The sequence below is a fragment of the Saprolegnia diclina genome, assembly GCF_000281045.1.
Source record: "Saprolegnia diclina VS20 unplaced genomic scaffold supercont1.1, whole genome shotgun sequence".
Classification (NCBI taxonomy): domain Eukaryota; phylum Oomycota; class Saprolegniomycetes; order Saprolegniales; family Saprolegniaceae; genus Saprolegnia; species Saprolegnia diclina.
The window spans coordinates 1,203,544-1,219,088 of NW_008246068.1; the positions used below are offsets into that span (position 1 = coordinate 1,203,544).

General features: G+C 56.2%; 3 protein-coding genes across 3 annotated transcripts; 2 read left to right on the forward strand and 1 right to left on the reverse strand.

The window, feature by feature from the left end:
* Positions 1-625: 625 nt before the first annotated feature.
* Positions 626-5,441, forward strand: SDRG_00383 (hypothetical protein). The gene is made up of 8 exons (XM_008605856.1): positions 626-1,126; positions 1,182-1,352; positions 1,404-1,714; positions 1,758-1,942; positions 1,998-3,083; positions 3,135-3,677; positions 3,728-4,566; positions 4,615-5,441. Exons 1-8 carry the CDS (start codon positions 682-684, stop codon positions 5,376-5,378), a joined length of 4,344 nt encoding a protein of 1,447 aa, XP_008604078.1. The 5' UTR covers positions 626-681; the 3' UTR covers positions 5,379-5,441.
* Positions 5,442-6,004: 563 nt separating this feature from the next.
* SDRG_00384 (hypothetical protein) lies at positions 6,005-10,422 on the reverse strand. The gene is made up of 13 exons (XM_008605857.1): positions 10,223-10,422; positions 10,104-10,179; positions 9,916-10,059; positions 9,638-9,874; positions 9,393-9,588; positions 9,227-9,348; positions 9,006-9,179; positions 7,820-8,947; positions 7,521-7,772; positions 7,312-7,469; positions 6,644-7,243; positions 6,522-6,590; positions 6,005-6,477 (listed from the first exon to the last, which is right to left on the reverse strand). The coding sequence occupies exons 1-13, from the start codon at positions 10,384-10,386 to the stop codon at positions 6,087-6,089; spliced, it is 3,711 nt and encodes a 1,236-aa protein (XP_008604079.1). The 5' UTR covers positions 10,387-10,422; the 3' UTR covers positions 6,005-6,086.
* Positions 10,423-11,034: 612 nt separating this feature from the next.
* Positions 11,035-15,478, forward strand: SDRG_00385 (hypothetical protein). Its single transcript, XM_008605858.1, has 13 exons — positions 11,035-11,208; positions 11,260-11,479; positions 11,525-11,761; positions 11,815-12,010; positions 12,064-12,185; positions 12,231-12,404; positions 12,461-12,990; positions 13,040-13,658; positions 13,707-13,952; positions 14,004-14,161; positions 14,230-14,829; positions 14,868-14,936; positions 14,985-15,478. Exons 1-13 carry the CDS (start codon positions 11,087-11,089, stop codon positions 15,415-15,417), a joined length of 3,726 nt encoding a protein of 1,241 aa, XP_008604080.1. The 5' UTR covers positions 11,035-11,086; the 3' UTR covers positions 15,418-15,478.
* The last annotated feature ends 67 nt before the right edge of the window (positions 15,479-15,545 follow it).

The window sequence follows — 15,545 nt, forward strand, 5'->3', positions numbered from 1 at the left end:
ATCTGGCTTGTGATGTGGAGAAGGCAACATTCGGTCTCTTATCGATTGCTGGTGATATGGAGCCCGGAACAGGCACTGAGAGGAAGTTTTTTGAAGAAGTGGTTGAGTTTGGATAGGTGCAAAAATGGAGAAGCAGGGTATCGATCCCTGTACCTCGCGCAAAATGGGATTGACGATGGCAGGCTTACTGACGTACAACCATTTAGCGACAAGGTCCGTGGGAGGGGCAGATTGGAATGCTTTGCTTTTGATCTACAAAATACTTGGTTTTGAATCCCTACGTGCTCACGGCTCTCTCGTCGCTTTCTTATGTGCAACGCCACTTTCCGTCACCATCCATGCGGATGGACGGTGCTTCGAGCCATTACGGTCCAACGGCATATCTGGAGTCCACTGGGGTGTCGCGTTCATTATCCAATTCTATACAAACAGTAGTACTTGACGTGGCAGAGACAGAGGACAGCGTTATGATCCCTATGGGCTGGTGCAACCAGGGTTCCTTCCAACCAGACTTATAGCCGCTGGCTTTTCCAGCTCTCTGCGTCTTACAGTGCTCGTGTAAATGAATTTGACTGGCTTTGTTTCACCAGATTGGATCCAAATCGTAAAACCCAAATTGGGCTCGGTCGTTTCGGGTCACCTTTGTATCTTGAAGCGGCGCAGACTCGTGGGTTTCGCAGCATGAACGCAAGCAGCGTCGTGACGCCGGTGCCGGACACGGCCGAGCCCAAGGCGGCCGACGAGGCGCGGCTGCCGGCGCTCGCTGCCACAAAGCCGACAGTCACCGATGCAGAGCTCGATGACATGCGGGCCAAGATCCGAGTGCACATTGGAGAGTCCATTCGCGTGGCGCGGGCCCAGAAACGGCGGCAGCATCGGCGCATCTGCGGCCTCTCGCGCGCCGACGTCTTTGAGTGGGTGCGGTCCGTGCTCTGCTGCTCGGACGTCGACGCCGCGACGGCGACCGACGATTCGGACGCCAAGATCCTCTCGACCAAGAAATTTCTCGGCGGCGTCGAAGAGTTTGCTTGCCTCACGGACCGCGAACTCTCGCAGCTCGCGCGCCTCACAGAATTACGCACCTATCGACGGGACGACGTGGTCTTGCTCAGCGAGGACAAGGCGGGTACGACCATGACGCTGTGCTGGGCTGCCATGGACGGTATCTTTGCCTGTGGTAGATGGTCTGTACATCATTTTGTCGGGCAAGGCGTCGCGCTGCGTGCTGAGCGAAGGCTCGATGGACATGGCCATTGAACCCGAGATGCTCACGTACCAGGAAACCTTTGGCATGGACGTCTCGCCCACCATCGACAAGGACGCAGAGACCATCGAGACTAGCATCACGGCTGGTACGCCGACCCATCACCTCTCCTTCCTTCCTATTGATACGACTTGACTAGTGTCGCCGGAGCTCGAATGTCTCTGGCTGCCGACGCTGGTGATCCACATGCTAAATTTGCAGCCGCGCCTCGAGTACGAGTTTGTGCTTATTCTCAAAAACACCGAAGACATTACCGATACCGAGTACAAGCAGCAGGAGACGATCCTCTCGAGCATCCTCCAGGCGGGTATTCACGTGACCGTCATGGCCAACTCGCGCAATACGACCGACAAGATCATCTTGCTGCTGAGCGCGCCCTTGTGGCTCCTCGCCCGCGAAGACAAGCTCATGAAGATGGAGCGCATCATCGAGTACCACTCGGAAGAAGACGTATGCCAGCACTACGGTCTTATGCCTGAACCGTATTTTGTAGGCCAAATCCCTCGGCGACGAGTACGGGGCGAACGCCGAGGCGCTGACCGCCGCCGATCGGCTCTCTGCGTTTGCGTCCATCTTGACACGCCCCGCGACCGACAAGCCGCCAGGCGCGGGTCTCCGTGGCATTGAGAACAACCAAGACTCGATCATCCACGACGTCTTTCCGCTGCACGACCCAAGGTACATATACATTTCCGATGTGGTACTATCGCACGTGGCTCACAAAACGATGTAGCATGTCGGACTTCATCACGTCGTCGTGGTACAAGGAGGCGCTCTCGGCGTCGACGCGGCAGCTGTTTTTGCTGCGCACGAAGGACCATTTTGGCTTGCGCATCGCCTTTTACACGGCGTTCATCCGCCTCTACTGCGCGTCCCTGAGCATGCCGTGCATCGTTGGCGTCCTCCTCTGGGTGCTCTGGCGCCACATTGACTACACGTCGTACATGCAGGCGATGGGCATCTACGGCCTCCTCGTCGCGCTCGTTTGGGCGCCGAGTGTGCTCAAGCGCTGGACGCGCTACCAGTACTCGCTCCTCGTCGAGTGGGACCTTCTCCAAGCCAAAGAGGTCGAGTACCCCAACCCAGAATTCAAAGACTTTGTCGTCGAGACCATCAACGTGGCCAACGAAGACGACGCACCCGACTATGTGGACGTCAAGGTCTACGACAACCGGCGCCGGTACCCCAAGTACATTTCGTTCTTTCTCTTCTCGCTCGTCTCGTGCGTGCTCCTCTTTGGCTTTGTCATGCTCTATGCGCAGTGGTACATTGTGGCCGTCATGACGCCGCTCTGCGTCGACCCGCGCTGTCCCGTCTACCTCAGCAACAACCTCTGCGAATCGCAGTGCCAGTCGCTCGTGGTATCGGACGAAACGTTCAACTTTTTACACCCAATTCGCAGCTCGCCCTTGGGCTGCGCTGGCTACTGCAACACGTCAACGTTCGATGCCGCGTACTATAGCTGCGACACGCCGCTCGTGGGCTGCTTCAACACCGAGCGCGGCATTGTCGGCACCGCGCGCTGGACGTACGTGCTGGTGCAAGGCATTGTGCTCGGCTTGACGCTTGACATAATCTTCCTCGCGGTCTTTGAGCTCATTGCGTCCGTCTTCAACAAGTGGGAAAACTACGCGACGCTCCAAGAGTTTGAGCGCCGCTACATTGAGAAGATCTTTCTCTTCAACTGGGTCGGGTACTTTTACTGGTTCTTCCTCCTCGCGTTCCTCTACACGCCGTACGGCGACGAGGTCCAAACGTATATTCGCAACAATATCGATACGATCGGGTGGCTCACAGGCTACGGCAGCCTCAAGTTCAGGTACATTGTGTCTTGTTCAAATATTTAGATGGCTCATGAATATGAGTCTAGTCGGTACTGGACCAAGGGATTGGTCGCGATGGATTCTGCGTTTGTGACACCGCTCATTGTGACCCAGGCGCTCAACCTCGTCATCAATACGTTCGTGCCCTACTTGCTCCGACAGGCTGTCATTGGGGCGCGGGACCGGTATCTTGTCGGCAAGGACCAGCTGAGTCTCCAAGCCGCCAAACTCAAAAACAATTTCAAAGCGCAGCAAGCGGTCCTCACGCATGGAGTGGCGCAGACGACCCAAACCGCGGCCGCCAACGTTCGGCGCACGAGTCGCCGGGCGCTCGCGCTACTTCGCCGCGGTCCGACCAAAGTCCTCGAAATGCCCCACAACGAGCCCAACGTCCACGACGCCGACGAGCTCAACGAAATGGAGAAGGAGGAGCTCGCACAGCACTTGGCCGAGAAGAAGCCGATCAAAGCCGGCGACGTCGAAGCCACGATCGAAGGCCTCTTTGCCAATTTGTCGCGTCACCAGAACCGCATGAGCCAGATCTGCTTCAACATTCGCCGCGACGAGCTCGATGCGTACCAACTCACGAGGTTGTCTTATTCTCCATCACAATTATAACTGTTCGAACGATCTATACTAGCTACGATTGGATCGACAAGATGACGCAAGACATTGAGCACAACAAGCGGCACGACAGCATTTGGGAAGACCCGATGACGAAAGCGGCCAAGCCCGAGCAGCACGCGCTGCGCCTTCGGCTCATTAAGGATTGGCCCTGCCGCAACTACAGCTACACGGCCGACCGGATCCTCGAAGAGTCGAGCATGCCAGTGTACTCGCCATCCGGCGACCTCCTCCACATGGCCATCCAGTTTAGCTACGTGGTCATGTTTTCGGTCGTGTGGCCGTTCTGCGCCCTCTGCGCGTACTGCAACAACTGGGTCGCCCTCCGCTTTGACGCGATCAAGATGACGATCGACTGCAAGCGCGCGGTGCCACGCCGCAGCATTGGCATTGGGCCGTGGTACGGCGCCTTCATGTTTGAGACGCTCGTCGCGACGATCGCAGTGCCCGCGATCTTTGTGTACGTCACCGGTCAAATGGACTCGTATATCTGCGTGATCGATACGCTCAATTACGGCCCGGTCGACAATTGCTATTCGCTGCTGCAGCGTCTCTTGGCTTTTTGCTGCCTTGAGAACGCCGGCATTGCCATTTGCTTTCTCGTGTACCTCCGGAAGAGCAACATCTCGACCGAGACGTCCATCAAGATTCAAGAGCACTCGCGCCGCCTCAAGCACAACGTCCGGAAGAGTGTGCGCACGATTGGCGAGCACATCCTCGTCCAAGTCTACGGGCAAGGCCATCTTGGCGAGTGGCGCCAAGGCACCGTTGCATGGGTCAAGAACGGCCGCGTCAAAGTCAACTTTTACGCGTCCAACGGGTTTAGCAGCGACGGGCACTCGACCGAGCACGAAGGTACAACCACAAATTCAAAGTTATCGCCTCGAGGATCGACTGTGTTAGTGTGGCTCCAACACGAACGCTACGCACTCAAGAACCCGACGCCGGTGCGCATTTTCGAGGCGCAGATGCCCGTCTTGCTGGCGTCGACGACCAAAGGCCGGTGGCTCCAAGGTCATGTTGTGCACCTCGACACGGTCGATCGGCTCGGGAAGGAGCTCATCCACCACCCAAGCGAGATGCACTTGTCGATCCTCGAAGGTCGCAACTTGCGCTCGTACATGATGCGCAACGTCCTCGACCCGTACATTGTGTTGACGTGCGGCAGCTTCAAGCACATGACGTCCATCAAGCGCCATACGCTCAACCCGCTCTGGAACGAACACTTGATCTTTCCGCTGCATGAAAAAGAAGTTTTCAAATCGGACGCCAAGCCCGAGACGATCAAGCTCGTCGTGTACAACCACGACACGCTCTCGCTGGGCGAGTGCATTGGCGAAGGCGAGATCGATCTGAGTGCGCACCGGGACGGAACGAAGGCCAAAATCTGGGTCTCGCTGACGCAAAAGAAGAAGCTCAACATAGAGATGCTGGGCAGCGCCGTGCATAAAATGGCGATGGGCGACCCGCTCGAGCCGCAGATCTGCGTCGAGCTTCAATGGATCGACACGCGCTTGCCCACGAGCGTTCACGTGCAAGTGGACGCAGATGGCGCCGGCGCGCCGCCCCGCGTCCTCAACCGCAAGTTTTGCGAAAAGCGCCTCTGCTACGGCATCCAGCACGACGAGATCCTCCAAGGCCGCATCTTTAACGCCACCGACATGTAGATGCGTGTATAATGTATGTTGAATACCATTTGAATCCAAAGCTACTCGGTTTCTGCGCCGCGACCACAACGCGATGTGCGTGGTGGCAACTGTGGCATCAGTCCCAGTTGATCAGCCAAGTTGCTACAAGTGAGACAAGAAGGTTCATGCAAGTACATGCCGTCGTGTCGAAAGAGTATTTCACGTGCCTGTAGCCTTCCAGCATAAGTCGAGGGCGTTCAGGTCGGCCTTGTGTCGTTACAAGCACGCATCAATGAGACCACAACACCGAGTTTGACGCCGCAAGGCTCCTTGGACCACGCAGCGTCATCGTCGAAACCACAAACGACTGAGGCACAAGGACGTTGCTGTAGAGCTCCTTGTACGTGGTAAGCGCTTGGATTCGGAAGCTCTCATCAACGCAGGCCCACACAAACCTGGGGGGTGAAGCTCAACCTTGCGTGCGCTATATCGGATTTACCATATTTTATCGAGCGCCGACGTCCTTAATACAGTACTAGTCGAATAGTGTAGACCTCGGCAAGGGCAATGCTTGGCACTAAAGCGAGAACGGAACACACCTCGTTTCTTACAGCCCATCGGATGGTCCTCCACCAAAGCCTTGCATGCTTCGAGGAGCGTCAACGAGACAGAGACATGGGGTTTATTGATATTGTGAAGAAAAGCATCGAGTCGCTAGCTACAGTAGGTATTCTGTGTACACGGCGGCTACGGTTTGGCCGACGATCGCGCTTCGTTGGCTTTGGACGAGTCGCTGTGGCGCGGAGGCCCATGCATGGACTGTGTGTCGCTGAGACGCCGCCCGGTGCTGAGCTGGTCGACGCGCAGCGTTGCGATTTCGCGGACACTCGCCCCGGTGCTCGTTTGGTGTGTCGTCGCCTGTTTGTCGTCGGGCGCAGAGAAGGCAAACCCCTTGTAGCTGCGCATCTCGAGGTTGCGGACACCCGCCTTCTCGTCACCCTCGTTGTCAACGAACGACTGCGAGGCACCGGCCAGCCCCTTCCGGCTCGAGCAGTCCATGAGGCGCTGGTCGACCTTCTTGAGCGCGCTGCGTTCACGCAAAATGTTGGCTTCTGTCGGCCAGTACATGCGGTAGATGCTATATCACAATAATTAGATGTGACAACCTCGTTAAAGTTGTACCTCGTCAGGGACACATCGACGAGAATACCAGCGACGGGAACGAGGAAGAAGACGGCCCAGTAAAGATCCCTACCACATAGAGCACCATCAGCCATCTCTCACATCCACACGATAGACAATACGCGCCAAGCATGATGGGCGTCACGCCAACCATATCGGTGCCGAGGAACGTCAAGTACGGGTACACGAGGAGGAAGAAAAAGTAGAGGAGGATGCTGAAGGCGAGGACTGCGTAGCTGAACCGCGTCCAGCACAGCGTCTCCAAAATGACTTTGGCGTTCATCGTCATGAGCAAACCCGAGTAGATCGTCGTGCCTTGGAGGTAAAACGAGTGGGTCGCATACGCGGGCACAATGTAGAGCGGGATCCAAAAGCTCACAAAGGCGTGGTAGACGGCGTTGGCGATCCAGAGCAGAAAGCACTTGACGTTGAGGTCCTCGTTGCGCTGGCCCGTCGTGTACAGCGGTGGGAAGGCCAGCGCTTGCTCCGGGTTGACGTCTTGGTCAAACACACCGATCGAAATGATCGGCAACGCCAAAAAGAAGTTCCAGCCCGCGAGCACAAAGCTCTCAAAGAGCGACGAGCCGCTTTGGCCGTTGAAAAAGTTGAAGAGGAAGAGCACGATCACGAGCGACATGTTCTTGTAGAACGAGTACAAGATGACCTTGGCAATGCGCTTGTAGTTGCTCCGTCCGTGTACGAGCAAGAGGCGCTCGAGAAATCTAGTTACGAGGTGAGGATCCATGCCAAAGTCCACATCCAAAAATGGAAAAATCAACGTATCAAGTACCGAAATTGCGCGATCGCATAGTCGCTCGCATTCACGGCCTGGACACCTTCTTGACCACAGATACCGATGCCGACGTGCGCCGACTGGATCATGTTGACGTCGTTGGCGCCATCACCGATCGCGAGCGTGATAGGCTTGTTGACCGAGTTGAAGCGCACCTACCAGTGCAATATATAAATATAACTACTGCAGACCATAGAGCTAGGTACGAGGTTGACAATGTCGGCTTTTTGCGCGGGCGAGACGCGGCACGCAATGAGCGCTTTGCAGACGCTCGCAACAACCAGCAGTTTGCGCCGAAGCTCTTTGGCCGCAGCTTTCTCCGCGTCCGACTGCGTCGTGGCTTTGGCGGGAAAGAGGTGCACGAGCGACTTGCCATCGCAGACAACCGCCATCTCGTTGCTCACAGCTTTCTTCTTGTAGAGGTCTTGGATCGCTGGCATTTGAAACAAATAGTCAATCTAGTCCAAAGCGTCACCACTTTGTAAAGAAAAAAGATGCGACGTACCTGCGCCACGAGGTCGTCAATGTTTTCGCGGTTGACGTACAGCAGCTTCATGCCATCGTCGAGAAGCCGGCACGCGTGCCCGATGTTGACAGCGGTTTCCTCCTTGTCGCCGGTGAGAACCCAAATCTTGATGCCGGCCTGCGCGAGGTTGAAGATCGTGCGGGGGACACCAACTTGGAGTTTGTCCTCGATCGCGGTTGCGCCAACAATGTCCATGTCGACTTCGAGCTGCTCGGCCACATCGTCGAGCATCTGGTCCCGGTTCACGAGCGATGTGGCGGCCTCCTGGTACTTGACGTTCCACGCGTCGTACTCGGCAGCCGAGAGCTCGCGCTGCGCCAACACGAGCGTCCGGAGGCCCTCGGTCGCAAAGTCGCGGAGCTGTTCGTCGAGGTTGGCAGAGAAAGCGTCCTTCTTGCAGCGTGGCAGAATCACATTGTCAGCACCCTTGCACAGCAGGACGAGGCGGTCGTCGGGGAACTGGGCCACGACCGACATGCGCTTCCGCGTCGAGTTGAACTCGTTGACGTTCAAAATCGTGTACGCTTGCGTCTCGGCGGCCTGCCCCTTGCGTGTCACATCGACTTCCAAGAGCGGCGCTGGCGTCTTGAGATTAAAGCCGAGGCAGCGCGCGGCCTTGACGAGCGCCTCCTCGTCGGGCGACGATGCGCGGTAGTTTACAGCCCCCGTGGTCGCGTTCGCTTCCGGAATCACCGTGTGGCACACCGAGAGGAGCGTCAGGAAATCGCGAATCTTGTCCGCGTTCGGACCTTGCGTCGCAAGCTCGTGCACCAAGCGCGGGTCGTCAAAGTTGATGGTCTTGTCGCGGAAGATCTGAGCTGCCTCAATGTCCCCTTCGGGCTCCTTGGGCTTGAGCGACGACGAGGTGTCCTTCTTGGCGAGAAGCGCGACCGCGGCCGCGATTTCCGTCGACCCGTACCCGTAGACGATACCGCCGACCGAGCACTTGCGAAACTCCATGATGTTTTGCGTCAGCGTGCCCGTCTTGTCGGAGAAAATGTACTCGATCTGCCCGAGGTCTTCGTTGAGGTCGGACGTGCGCGCAATCGCGTGGAAGCCTTCGTGGCACATGTCCGGGTCTGACGAGATGTTTTTGGCTTGGGCCACCTAGTCGAGATGACAAAATGTCTATCAGTTGTTGGACAACTTGTCATGGCAGTATTACCTTGACCATGTCGAGGGAGACGTAGAGTGAGATGGGCACGAGGTTGTTGTAGAGGATGAGGAATGTGAAAAAGGCCGTGCCATCAGCCTCGATGAACGGCAAATACCACACACGTTGCTTGTAGTCCGAGACCCACGTGTTGAACGAGAGCGTGCTGATGATGCAGAGGAGAAACTAGGGACATGTCTCATAATCAGTCCAAACGACTAGGCGGCATGTACCTGTGTCAAGAAGATGAGCACGATGCAGCGGTTGACCATGCGGTAGACGTTGCTCTGCTTGGACGGCGTTGCGCGGGCGTTCTGCATGAGCTTGGTTTCCTTGCCCGCGAACAGCACCACCCCTAACCGCATTATCCAGCTGCTACGCGACACAAACAAGCCGTACCGAACACATAGGCGCAGCTTCGGATGCTGCAGCCGCGCAAGATAATGTTGTTGGGGCCGATGGGCACAGCATCGCCGGTCGACGCCGCTTGGATTCGCCCCGTAAAGTTATACAGGCGGTTGTTGGGCTGCTCGTACTCGATCGAGCCTTGGAACGCCGCGCAACTCGCCTTGTGCGCCTCTTCGTTCAGCACCGCCTAAAACATATCGACGTCGTTGACCATGACGCCAGCATTGTCACCGTACGTCGTTGAGACTGCGGAAGCCAACGAGTTTGGCAATCGGCTCGAGCGCGGTCCGGCGCTTCAAGTTCGTCTCGCCGTCCAAGTTGCACGTCTCGACAAAGCACCGGCCTTCTTCTTCCGACGTGGCCAAGATCAAAATGTCGGCGGGCAATTCATCCTTGTCCTTGACAAAGAGAATGTCGCCGACAAGCACATCTTGCCACTTTTTGCTGACGAGGTTGCCCCCCGTCGATACGACCTAGCACAAATTAGGCTTTCAGAAATATAAGGGAAGCGTACAGTGCAGAGGCGGCTGTTTTGGATCGCATCCGCATCATGCCGCTTCTTATCTTCATGTCCTTGCTTGAACATGGAGACGAGCAGCACAATGAGGAGCGGACCGGCCGTCGTGTACGGGTTCGTCGGCGACCACGAAGTGGCCAACTAGGCTGGCATGAATCTCAGCTACAAGATTTGGTGTATCGTACTTGAATGACGGAAATGAAGAGGAAATAGCCGTTGGCAATGACCCGAAAAAACTCAAAAAGCGTCTTGGGCACAAAGCTACCAAATATTGTCAATATTGCGTAGGGCGACAGGGACGCACCTCACGAGCGTGTACTTGGAGGTCGCGACCCAATTGGTCGTGTAATGCCCCTTGAGCCGGAGCTCGCGGTTCTTGGCCTCGTCGTTGAGAAAGATGCTGCGTGTGTCGGCGACCTCGAGCTTCGTCTCGCCGTTCGGGTGGACCGACATGACACTGTCCGTCATCCTCGTTTGGCTCTTGCAACGGTTGGTGCGGGGGCCTTGGATTCGACGAATGGCGACTCGACGCCTTGCATGTCGTGGGCTCGAAATAGCCTGAAACACACTCGCAAAAATAACAACCAAAATGGCTTGACGCGCTGAAACGCTTTTCACGTGGCGCTAGTCCACTCGTGAGAAAAAGGACTTGGGCGACCGCCACCCGCACCGTCGGTGGCGCAGGCTAGTACGACGAGGCGTATAACGATGAGGAGCGACACTACTACCTATTTGTTGCCAATTAAAATATGCGTATGGAAAAGCATGCTCGTGGGGCCAAAACGAGCCGTGGTCCGAGCACCAGGCGCACCGCGCTCTTCCGATCGTCGAGCTTTTCATCGCATATTCTCGCTATTCGACGGGATTGCTACTATTACGTAGTTGCCACTGTTATTTAGTTGGTTGATGCGATGTTTGCGTTGCGACTATACTCTACTCCCACGTCGTATGTTGCCGACTTTGCCTCGGATGATCAAGTGCTCGACTTTGTTTTTGCGTGGCGATGCTCAGGAGGCATCTGTCGACCTGGATCTGTATCATTTTCGAGAGGTCCTTTGTGGATTTGCGCGCCATTTTGAGTGCCCGTTGGGCGCGTCAGTTTCGAGTATAAATAGGCTCGGGCTGAGGCGAGTCGTCACATATCGGTTCAAGCGTGCGAGAGTTCGGTATGGCGGATGCAGGCGGCACGCGTCTCGTGCACGTCAACGACGAAGCCGCCAACGCGACGCTCCGCACCACCTGCAAGTACACAACGAATTGGGTCGCGACGTCCAAGTACACCATGTACAAGTACGTTCGTCGCAAAGGAAGACCGACAAACATGCTGACTGCACGCACTAGCTTTGTGCCCAAGACGCTCTTTGAGTTTTTTCGTGTGGTCGCCAACTGCTACTTTCTCGTCATCTCCATCCTCCAGCTCTCGACGACGTGGTCGCCGACCAACTCGTACACGACGGCCGGCCCGCTTCTTATCGTGCTTATTGTCTCGATGGTCAAGCAAGGCTTGGAAGACAAGAAACGCCACGAGGCCGACGCCGTCCAAAACAGCCGCCAGTGCCAAGTATTATATATTGCTGCCACTGACGACACGGCTCAATTGGCGTAGGTGGTGACGACGGGCGGCACTCTTGTGAGCAAGTGCTGGCAAGACGTGCTCGTCGGCGACATTCTCTTCTTAAAAGACAAGGATGAATTGCCCGCCGACATCTTGATCTTGGCCACGTCGGAAGAAGAAGGCCGGTGCTTTGTCGAGACGTGCAACTTGGACGGCGAGACGAACCTGAAGCGCCGGACCGCGCTCGAGCCGATTGCCAAACTCATTGGCTTTCGCGGCCTCAGCGATGTACGTCAACCAACGATGTAGGCGGGACGGATGGAAATTCCATAATGTGGTAGCCTGTTCTGGACACGACCAGCCACATGAGAAGCTGCATGGACTTTGCGGCCACGATCGAGTACGAGCAGCCCAACAACCGCTTGTACAACTTTACGGGCCGAATCCAAGCCAAAAAGCTCAACGAGCCCGTGCCGATTGGCCCCAACAACATTATCTTGCGCGGCTGCAGTCTTCGAAGCTGCAGTTATATCTTTGGTACTAAGCTATTTGACCTAAAAATGGGCTCTGATGGCATGCGACGCTTGTAGGCATTGTGCTCTTTGCGGGGAAAGAGTCCAAGCTCATGCAGAACGCCCGCGCAACGCCGTCCAAGCAGAGCAACGTCTACCGCATGGTCAACCGCTGCATCGTGCTCATCTTCTTGACACAGGTATGTACATTATTGTCATGTTGCGTCTTCTTCCTAGCGATGTAGCTCGTCTTGTGCATCATTTGCGCCGTCTCGTTCAACGCGTGGGTCAACCACTACCAGGGCATTGTGTGGTACCTTCCGTTCATCAACCACGACTACTCGGCCTTTTTCACATTCCTCATCCTCTACAACAACCTCGTGCCCATCTCGCTCTACGTCTCCCTCGACATGGTCAAGGTATTAGTCATGACAAGTTGTCCAACAACTGATAGACATTTTGTCATCTCGACTAGGTGGCCCAAGCCAAAAACATCTCGTCGGACCCGGACATGTGCCACGAAGGCTTCCACGCGATTGCGCGCACGTCCGACCTCAACGAAGACCTCGGGCAGATCGAGTACATTTTCTCCGACAAGACGGGCACGCTGACGCAAAACATCATGGAGTTTCGCAAGTGCTCGATCGGCGGTATCGTCTACGGGTACGGGTCGACGGAAATCGCGGCCGCGGTCGCGCTTCTCGCTGCCCAGCGGAACGGCGAGAACGAAGCACCCGCTGCGACAATTGTGACGGGGCCGGGACCTGCCGCGGACATTCGCGATGCCCAGATCCACCCGGATAAGACCGTCAACTTTGACGACCCGCGCCTCGTGTCGGAGCTCACGAGCCGCGGGCCCGAGTACAAGAAGATCGATGCCTTCTTGACGCTGCTCTCGGTGTGCCACACGGTGATTCCGGAGGCCAACCCAAACACTGGCGTCACCAACTACCGTGCGTCGTCGCCCGACGAGGAGGCGCTCGTCAAGGCCGCGCGCTGCCTAGGGTACCGTATTTTCAACCAATTTTTGCATGTAAAATCTATGTTTCGGTAGCTACAAGCTCGTGACACCGGCGCCGCTTGTCGAAGTCGAAGTGACGTTCAAAGACAAGTCGCCGACCTTGCGGCAGTACATGGTTCTCAACGTCAACGAATTCAACTCGACGCGGAAGCGCATGTCGATCATTGTCCGCGACCCGAGCCAGCGCATTTTGCTTCTGTGCAAGGGCGCCGACAACGTCATCATGCCCCGCTGCAACCCCGATGCGTTCACGACGTCGCTGGACGAGCAGCTCAAGAGCTTTGCGAGCGAAGGCCTCCGAACACTCGTGCTCTCGCAGCGCGAACTCTCGGAAGACGAGTACGAACGCTGGAACAAGACGTACCAAGAGGCCGCGACGTCGCTCGTGAACCGCGACCAGATGCTCGACGATGCTGCTGAAATGCTTGAAGTCAACATGGATGTCGTGGGCGCGACTGCGATCGAGGACAAGCTGCAGGTCGGCGTCCCGAGCACCATTCACAACTTGGCGATGGCCGGCATCAAGATTTGGGTTCTCACGGGCGATAAGGAAGAAACCGCTGTGAATATTGGCCACGCGTGCCGGTTGCTCAACCAAGATATGCAGCTGCTCTTCGTGAACCGCGAAAACCTCGACGCACTCATCGAACAGGTATCGTTGCGAAGACAATATGGTGAGATGTTTATGGAAACGTGCTAGATTGACTATCTCTACGCCATGGAAAGCGTCCAGTCGTGCTTCAAGAAGGGCGTTGTCTCGGATCGATTGGCCGTCGTTTGTGACGGCAAGTCGCTCGTGCACCTTTTCCCGCCCAAGAAAACCTCCGCAGCCGACCAAGCCACCGCCAAAGAGCTTCGGCGCAAACTGCTGGTTGTTGCGAGCGTCTGCAAAGCGCTCATTGCGTGCCGCGTCTCGCCCGCGCAAAAAGCCGACATTGTCAACCTCGTACCTAGCTCTATGGTCTGCAGTAGTTACATTTATATATTCCACTCGTAGGTGCGCTTCAACTCGGTCAACAAACCAATCACGCTCGCGATCGGCGACGGCGCCAACGACGTCAACATGATCCAGTCAGCGCACGTCGGCATCGGTATCTGTGGTCAAGAAGGTGTCCAGGCCGTGAATGCGAGCGACTATGCGATCGCGCAATTTCGGTACTTGATACGTTGATATTTCCATTGTTGGATGTGGACTTTGGCATGGATCCTCACCTCGTAACTAGATTTCTCGAGCGCCTCTTGCTCGTACACGGACGGAGCAACTACAAGCGCATTGCCAAGGTCATCTTGTACTCGTTCTACAAGAACATGTCGCTCGTGATCGTGCTCTTCTTCTTCAACTTTTTCAACGGCGAGAGCGGCACCTCCCTCTTTGAGAGTTTCGTCATGGCCGGCTGGAACTTCTTCTTGGCGTTGCCGATCATTTCGATTGGGGTCTTTGACCAAGACGTGCCGCCGGCGCAAGCAACGTCGTACCCACCGCTGTACATGACGGGCCAGCGCAACGAAGACCTCAACGTCAAGTGCTTTTGCATCTGGATCGCCAATGCAATGTTTCACGCCTGCGTGAGCTTTTGGATCCCGCTCTACATTGTGCCCGCGTATACAACCCACTCGTTTTACCTCCAAGGCACGACGATCTACTCGGGTTTGCTCATGACGATGAACGCCAAAGTCATGCTCGAGACCATGACGTGGACGCGGTTCAGCTACGCGGTCGTCTCGTTCAGCCTCCTCCTCTTCTTCTTCTTTCTCCTCGTGTACCCATACATGACGTTCCTCGGCACGGATATGATTGGCATCACGCCCGTCATGCTTGGCGCGTACGTTCTCTTGATGCGACCCAACTAACGTATCGTAGGAATCTTTACTGGGACGTTTTCTTCCTCATCCCCGTCGCCTGCATGCTCGTCGACGTGAGCGTGAAGTAGTACGCCCGACTGTGCGATTTTATAGGGATTTTCATGGCTTTTGGTAGCATTCGCCGCTTTTACTACCCGACGCACGCTGATATTTTGCGCGAGCGCGTCGTGATTCAGCGGACGCAGGCCAAAGTGTCGTGTGGCACGATTTCTCACGGATTGGTCCAGCCCACGCCGGCTCCCGTGAGCGCCATGGAGCGAACGCCAACGCAACTCGCCGCCGACGAGAAGGCCGGCATCCGACACCCTGGCAGCATGACGTACTCGGGCTTTGCGTACTCGTCGCCCGACGACGACGACACGAGCCGAATCGGCACAGCGCGGGAGATCGCGACGATGCGCGTCGAGCTCTTCAAGCGGAATAGCGTCCAAGACAACGACGGTGTCGTCGCGTCGCACCTTGACCCGCACGGGTCGCAACATTCCACCAAGCGGTTTGTGCCCGACGGCACGACGGCGCGGAGCGTCGCCAGTGATCTCAACGAGTAAGCATCCGCCGATATACATACCAACACTATAATAACGACTCTACTCTTTGCCCTCTCCGATACCACATCGAGTTCGAGCATGAGCACAGCAATTGTGTCGGGAGTTTGCCCTTGGAAAGTTGACCAAGT